The 8,199-nt window shown below is 44.4% G+C and overlaps 1 protein-coding gene across 3 annotated transcripts in view; it reads right to left on the bottom strand.

Moving 5' to 3' along the window:
* Window positions 1-711: 711 nt before the first annotated feature.
* SH3GL2 (SH3 domain containing GRB2 like 2, endophilin A1) overlaps window positions 712-8,199 on the bottom strand; it is an 85,225-nt gene continuing 77,737 nt past the window's right edge. For all 3 annotated transcript variants that reach the window (XM_083719598.1, XM_083719597.1, XM_083719596.1), the window contains 4 exons: window positions 7,532-7,690; window positions 6,158-6,261; window positions 4,950-5,074; window positions 712-2,415 (listed from right to left, as the gene is read on the bottom strand). In XM_083719598.1, the coding sequence (XP_083575724.1) occupies window positions 2,216-2,415; window positions 4,950-5,074; window positions 6,158-6,261; window positions 7,532-7,690 (588 nt within the window). In that variant the 3' untranslated portion in view covers window positions 712-2,215. The remainder of the gene's footprint in view (window positions 2,416-4,949; window positions 5,075-6,157; window positions 6,262-7,531; window positions 7,691-8,199) is intronic.

The following is an 8,199-nucleotide window of genomic DNA, read 5'->3' as shown; positions in this document are numbered from 1 at the left end:
ATGAAATTGTGTTTTGACTGCATATGCTAAAAATATTGAAACTTAATAAAACAGAATTGGATGAAGCTGCTGATATTGACTTGTGAAGACTTAACAGCTTGGGACTGAGCTCCTTTACCTCCCATAGCATATTGATGCCTGCATCTTGGGTTAGCCAAAGACCTTCTCCCTCTGTTACTTCCTTGTCAAAGGTGAAGCAGGCAACAATCAGAGACAGGGCTTTTTTGGTGGTGGCACCCCATTTATAGAAAGCCCTCAAATGACCAGCACTTGTTTTGTTTTGGTTTTTTTCAGGCACCAGGCAAAACCATTTTGTGTTATCCCATGTTAGGCATTTGCCAACGGTTCTGTTTTATGTAGTGGTTGTTTTATTCTGTGTTCTTATTGCCGTGGCATTTTTAACGGTGAAAACCACATCGGAGCCAATTTTGGCAAAGGGTGGCATATAAGTATTTTGAACAAACGAATAAAATAAAGATTCTGGGAGGGTAAGGAAACTGGGGTGAGTGGGTTGTTAGTTGTTGCTATAGCTAGACAACTGGAAGTCAGAAACAGGTGTTGATCTCATGCAAATCCCCCAGATTTTTACTAGGAGTTCTCCCAAGCCCCCTCTCCAAGCCCCCCTGCCCTGACCTACAGAATGCGATTGTGCTGGCACAACAAGAGAGACAGCAAATCAATGATACGTGGGGGAAAGCGCACACACACTCATTCACTAGTCAATCCGCATTTTTATTTGAAATAACAATGCTCTCCATGGTATAAGTTTATACATTAAAAGCAGGAGGATTGCCGTCGTTTCACATGGTCCAATACTGAAGCGGCACGTCCAAAGCAGTGCAGGAAGAGTCTGTACATATAGAAATATATATGTACGTAGATAGATAAATAGAACTCTGGGCAACTCAAATTAAAACAAACTCTTACAGCAGTTACCAAAAATAGGAACAGTGAATCAGCTAGAGACATCACTATGCACACACAAAATGTAGGACGCGGAACGGGATATATATATATATATATATATATATATATATATATATGAATGACTCTGGAGAGGAAAAATCAACTTGAGTGTTTTTGCATATATAGCCACACGTCGCTTTAATTGCTCAGCACAAAGATTCTTCTGTTTTGTTTTGTTTAGTCCTCACTGAGGGCAGAATATACACAAATGATGTTCGAAGAACACAAGGTAGATGAAAATAAAAATTACATAACGTGAGTTGCTTTTCATTATTATTTTTCAGTGAAGATGTAGAATAATATTGGGGTTGTTGTTTTTCTGTGCCTAGACTTTACACAAAGTGAAAAGAGTTGTGTTTGTTTGTTTCTTTAGGTTTTTCTTCTAGCATCATCTATTTGCTGCTGGCATTAGGTTGTTGTTGTTGTTGTTGTTGTTGTGTCCAACATTTCTGAGGAAAGCCACATTGGCTTGTGGCACTTTACTTTCCTGGCCTGGCCTTTGGATGTTTTCAAAAGGTAACCTGGATACTGCACAGGCCTCTATTTAACTATTGCGTATATAAAAGCTGGTTCTACGCCAACAGCGGGTATAGAATAGTGGCGATTCATCTGCGGAGAAACTGAAATATACGCTATGCTGTTTCTCCAAGGACAGGACTCTGTCTTTCCCCTCCCCCTTTATTTTTTCCTTTTAAAGAGAAGAATGACATGAGAAGCTGGTTAGCGATATTAGGCCCGCATAAACCGCAACATTTGGGAAGGGAAAGATGGAACAATCAGGGGCGCTACCCAGCTCCCCGCTTTCGATGGGAGAACTAAAATGGCAGTAGACTGGCGACAGGCTTTTCTTCCCAGCTAACTCAACTGCATCCCCCATTCCCAACACTTTGACTGACTCAAATCGCCTACCGCCACTTTCTCCCCCCATCATTCTCTGTGGCAACCATGCGTGTGTGAACGTGAACATCCCACGTGCCGGGGCACACAGCCTGGAGAAGATAACACGCATCACCACGATGTAGCATGACAACACGAAAACCAAGGATTGTCTGTGGGGGCCCGATGACTGGTTTTTTTGTTTTTGTTTTAAGAAAAAAACACCACTGCAGCTTGTATTTGTGATGTGGAGTAAGCAGCCATATTATGTATTCATTGCTTTGTTTTTAAAAAGCAGTGGTGTCGACACATGACCTGTTTTATTTATTTCTCGAGGGAGGAGGGGAGATTAAGACACGGTGACTCGGCCCTCCTAATGAGGCAAAGCGACGAGAATATCCACGTAATTAATAGGGAAAAAGCCCGACTGGCCATGAAGCATCCCTTCATACCAGTTTTCGTCAATCTGGTTAGTGAGGGTGATGATATCACCCTCTTTAAAGCCCAGCTCTCCTTCGTTTTCGGGATCGAAGTCATACAGAGCTCGACAGCACGGCTGGTCCATGGGAACATCTGCAGAGGAAGAGTGGGGAAGAGATGGGAACAGAAACAAAGGTGCTTAGAGAGAGAGAATTCAATACTGGCAGAAGTCAGGGGTAGGCAACGTGGTGCCCTCCAGCCCTCATCAGCCCCAGCCAGCATGGCAAGGGATGGTGGGCACTGTAGGCAGCGACAGCTGGAGGGAACCAGGTACCCTACACATGGCAAAATAAATAAATCTGGTCCAGCATAAAAAAAAAAATGCTGGACCAGATGGGCCCTTGGACTGGCTGAGGAGAGTAGCCATACTAGCCGATAAATGTCTGGTTATAGCACATGTTTGGGACATGGGAGGACATATTAACCTCCATATCCCTGTGCTGCCATCCCAATTTGGCTGCTATTTACATGCACATACACAATTTGCACAACATTTTTTTTATTCTCGAGTATGGACCTTGTGCAACTTTCGACTCACTAAGCTGAATGCAGCCCAGGAGTGATGCTCAGAAGTCCACGGAGGGTTCAACAAACCTCACTAAAAGGACAGGCGTCCACAATACAATCGGAGACTTCTGCTCACCATCAAAACTTTCATTGATGGAACACATGGCAAGGACATCGTGGCTGCTAGCAACACGCTTGACTCCCCTACATTCAGTGGGGTGGACACATGTAGGTTCTCTAAGCACAACCAGGAAACCTGAGAGCGCAGGGTTCCCAGTGTGTGGAAGCATTTGTGCCAGGAGTAAGGTAAAGGTAAAGGGACCCCTGACCATAGGTCCAGTCGCGGACGACTCTGGGGTAGCATCTCACTTTATTGGCCGAGGGAGCCGGCGTACAGCTTCCAGGTCATGTGGCCAGCATGACTAAGCCGCTTCTGGCAAACCAGTACAGCGCATGGAAACACCGTTTACCTTTCTGCCAGAGCGGTACCTATTTATCTACTTGCACTTTGACATACTTTTGAACTGCTAGGTTGGCAGGAGCAGGGACCGAACAACAGGAGCTCACCCCGTCACAGGGATTTGAACTGCCAACCTTCTGATCGGCAAGCCCTAGACTCTGTGGTTTAGACCACAGCGCCACCCACGTCCTTTGTGCCAGGAGTAGCTAACTTTATTTGGTGGCCCTCTGAGGGTCCCATACCAGAAATGGGTGTAGGCAAAATCAAGTGGGGCAACCCACACAGAGACCCACACCTCACAAGGAGCATGCACAAATGCACCCCAACACTGTGTCAACTGAGTCTTTAATTTTTGCTTCATGGGAACACTTGATTTTTAAAAATTTATTTAAAAAGAGCATGGGAAACTGGCCTGTGGTCTAGATCATGTCCTCAGACCAAGAATTGCATACTTCAGCCTAGAGATATTCAACGGTTTGCACCCAGTACCAGGACCACATTTTATACTGAAAGAGCTGGGGTGGTGTCAGGAGGTCTTCGGTCAACACAGATTATGAAGGTGAGCATTGGCCCCTCCCTCTTTCAGGAGCCACCACCCTTTTCTGTCTTTGCTGCCAGTTGGGTTGGTAAATCTACAAATGGCATTGGATCGGCAACACATGGAGGAATGCTTTAGCCTAAATGGTATCGAGCATCAGAACAACTTGGCCACAATAAGGAAATTTTGCCCATGGTATAACTATTTCCCACCTTCCCGTCTTGACTCTCTGGCACTCTAAACAATCTAAATAACCTAGCAATTCTAAAATATAAACATGCTTTTACTCTCGCAAGACTGAATGTATTGACCTTGGCTGTACTTGAAGGACGATTCCAACAGATTCCACATGAAAAACACTTATGTCCCTGTGGAGATGGCAGCACTGAATCGGTGGCACATGCCCTTCTGGCTTGCACCCTTTATAAAGACTTGAGGAATGAGATTATCACCCCTCTTTTATTGTCCATTCCGGGTCACCCAGCCACTGCCCCAATGTCCTTTCCCTTGGCAGATCAAGATGAGCAGGTGACAGCAAAGGCTGCAAGGTTTTTAGCTGGGACAATTGGAATAAGATCCACTATTTGACTTTTGATTAAAAACCCTAAAATGTATTTTATAAAATTGACTTTTTAAATTCTTTGTATATTGTATTGTTGTTTTATTGCTATGGCCGATGGCTGGCGCAAATAAATATTCATTCATTCATTCATTCATTCATTCATTCATTCATTCGTACTGTGAGAATAAAAGGAGATAATGTCATGTGTGCCAGCTTTGTCTTTTTGGAGGAACAGTAGGGAAAATATAAATGTATGACAGATCAACCAATGAATTACGCTGACAGATGCCCCTGCTTTAAAATGCTCCTTGTCTCATATCCAAGGGCATGTCTGGGCATGTCTTCCATGGTGAATTATGTGAGGTGCTCCCACATCTGATACTGCCCGTGCATCTTTCTACAGAATTCAAGCTTTGGGCATTCCTAGCCAGAAATTGAAAATGCTATTGCAGGAGTCGCTCATGCCAGCATTTGTCCTTGTTTAGTATAATTTTCAGCGCAACCCCTAGAGAGACTGTACTATCATATGTTCCCCACCCCTCCTTTCCACCTTCTCTTACTTGAGGGCTTGGGAGTGCTGGCATTAGAGAGCCCTCCATTGTGCTGGTTGTTTTCAGAGAAGTCCAAACTCATGCGGGGCTTTGGCTGATACTCTCTTCTGGGCTGAACTGAGGCATCTTTTATCCTGCCAGAAGATAAGCAAATTCTGAGCAAGCAATTCATCAGCAAATCATAAGCACCAAGACTAATGAAAGACAAAAAGTTTTCCTTGCATTCTGAATAAACTGGAGTCTCTTAGATATTTTGTTTTGTTTTGGTATATTTATAACCAGGGCTTTTTTCAGCCAGAGCTCACCAGAGCTCAGCTCCGGCACCTCTCAGGTGAGCACCATTGTCATTCTAAGATAACAAGGGAGAAGTTCATTGTGAGTTCTGGTACCTCTTTTTCTAGAAAAATAGCACTAATTATAACCCTTCTTCATAGTAGATCCTTTTGTACTTTTTACTGGAAGGTCTGATTGCAAAAGACCTCAGGAAAGCTGTGTTTCTGCAAAGCTGTCATGTTCTGCAGTTTGAGGTCACATTTGCAGTGGAACTGAAGCTATACAGATTCCCCGGTTCACTGAATATATTGAACTCTCCGTTGATAGAATGCAACAGACTGGATTTGTCCAAGGTGCTTAAAGTCAACAGTAGAAAGACTATATATAGTTGAGTAAAAGTGTAAAGGCATACTGCATTAGGTAGCTCCAAAATCTTCCTGTCCACAACATACAGAATTTAAAACAAGCAAAGACGCCAGCTCCAAGTTTTGCAACACCCGAAATAGGTATCCATGACTTCAGAGTGAAAAAAAGGGAGCAAATGCCACCACTAGTCTTTAGAAGTAACATTTCAATCCATCTGTATTTGTTCTTTTACTGGCATGGGAGCAACTGTGCGAATACTAGTAAGGCTAGGGGTGGTAGTGGGGGTGGTAGTGGTAGTAGTAGAGACCTCATTCCAATGAGGTTGTTTTTGGTTGAGTGTCTGCTGCATAATATAACATGCTCCAGCCCTAAGTTACACTTATGTATCTTACTTCCTGGTGGCTGCAACCAATGGGATTTAAGTTATGTGTTAAAAGACTGAACAGATTAACAATACAATTTCATGCCTGGTTCAGCACTACTGACAAGTCTGCACAGACAATATACACAAATTGAAATATATATTAAGCCTCAGATTCCCCCCCTTTTTTTAAAGAACATCAGAAATATTTAGCTACCTCTCTTCCAACTTGGAACTAACTTGCTGGAGGATCTGTGTGGCTTGCCTGTGGTACTCCAGCTGGGCTTGAACAAGGGCAGATAGCTGGCTCACTTGCTCAATCTGAAAAGGGAGGTATTGAAAACATGTGTTGATTATTGTCGTGCAGCTTATTCAAAGAGCTTTCGTAAAGGCACTAACACTCCAACATGCAAGAAACAGTGAATAAAGTACTAGCTGTATTGGACTGGAGAGCCAAAGTGAACATAAATGTACGTAGACTTGTGTTAGGAGCTCACTTCCGCAGGAAATGGGCAGAACCATTGGTATACCAGTGGCAGACTGGTTGATCAGTACTGGGCATTTTCTGAGAAAGAATCATTTGATTCCAGCTGGGTTCTGGAATGGGGGCTAGATAGACATTGGCCTGGGGCAGCAAGGTGCTTCTTATGTTAAGAGTCCATACACAGACTAGCTTGCACACAAATAAAACATTATTATTGTGCATGCTTGCTCTGTTGTTTTAAGAAATACAGTGGTGCCCCGCAAGACGAATGCCTCGCAAGACGAAAAACCCGCAAGACGAAAGGGTTTTTCGGTTTTTGCGTCACTTCGCTAGACGATGTTCCCTGTGGGCTTGCTTCGCAAGAAGAAAGCCCATAGGGAAATCTCCGGGGACCTCTTTTAAATGCTGGCGGTGGGGAGCAAAGCCTTTCCCCCCCCCTCCGGCCTTCAGAAGAGGTCCAGGAAGGCCGGCGGGGGCCGAAAGGCTTTGCTCCCCACCGCCAGCATTTTAAAAGCGGTCCGGGATAGCAGGGAAGCACTTCCCGCTATCCCGGACGGCTTTTGAAGGCAGACGGGGGGGAGCAAAAACCGCCTTCAGACCAGGTCCGGGGACAGTCTGTCCCCCAACCTCTTCTGAAGGCCGGCGGGGGGGCGAAAGTCTTTGCTCCCCCCTGCCTGCCTTCCCGGGAGAGCGGAGAAACGCGCTGCGATTCTCCGCTCTCCCGGACGGCTTTTGAAGGCAGGCGGGGGGGAGCAAAGACTTTCGCCCCCCGCCGGCCTTCAGAAGAGGTCGGGGGACAGACTGTCCCCGGACCTGGTCTGAAGGCGGTTTCCATAGGAACGCATTGATTGATTTTCAATGCATTCCTATGGGAAAACGTGCTTCGCAAGACGAAAAACTCGCAAGACGAAAAGACTTGCGGAACGAATTAATTTCGTCTTGCGAGGCACCACTGTACGATGATGCATATTCATGGAAGAGAGTCTAGAAAACATGAACACAAAACTCAGTTTTGTTTTGTTTTTCTACTCATTTAAAAAGTCATTAAACTGCCAACAATCATGTCAATAATACAACACATTCCAAGGAGATAAGAGATTTGCTCACATCCATTTCTAGCAGATTAAACATGCTCAACTCAGCAACTTCCTTTGACTCATCAAACTTCTCCAGAGCTGCACGGAGTTCTTCATCTGGGATTTTGCCTTGCCTTTTCTTCTTGTAATCGAAATCCAGGCGTCTGCCCTCCAATTTTTTAAGGTGATGCTGAAGAGGGGGAAAGGGTGGAGAGAGATTCTGCAAGTCCTCGCCTCTGCCTTACAAACACAGTGGACTAAATAAAGACTATACATTCAAACTTATATGGAATGAGTTGACTAAGCACCCACAAATTCTGCTGTAGAATCAAGTCCGTATGCTGCTCATATTGCAGATAAAGGGCAGAAGTCATAGTTGGTAGCTGTTTAAATGTGAAACTACCCTATCGGAGCGAGTGAAGGCCAAAATACACAGAATAGGAGAACCACACAGTCATATTTTAAATATAACATTATTTGCCTAAATATGCAACTTATTTTTTTTTAAAAAAAAAACCAAACAAGCAATTTTAGCTTGCAACCTGATTTTTGTCCCACTGTATGAAATATACTCAGAGAAAGGCTTCAGTTTATTTCAGGGTCGTCGGATAAAAACAGTCAGGGTGTAGCCTGGCTTGTAGTCCCTGCCAGACCCAGGCTATATATCATGTAACCACTCCCTAGGTCACACCTGATAGG

Source organism: Podarcis gaigeae (assembly GCF_964106915.1).
Source record: "Podarcis gaigeae genome assembly, chromosome: 17".
Classification (NCBI taxonomy): domain Eukaryota; kingdom Metazoa; phylum Chordata; class Lepidosauria; order Squamata; family Lacertidae; genus Podarcis; species Podarcis gaigeae.
This window is presented reverse-complemented; position numbering and strand designations above follow the sequence as displayed.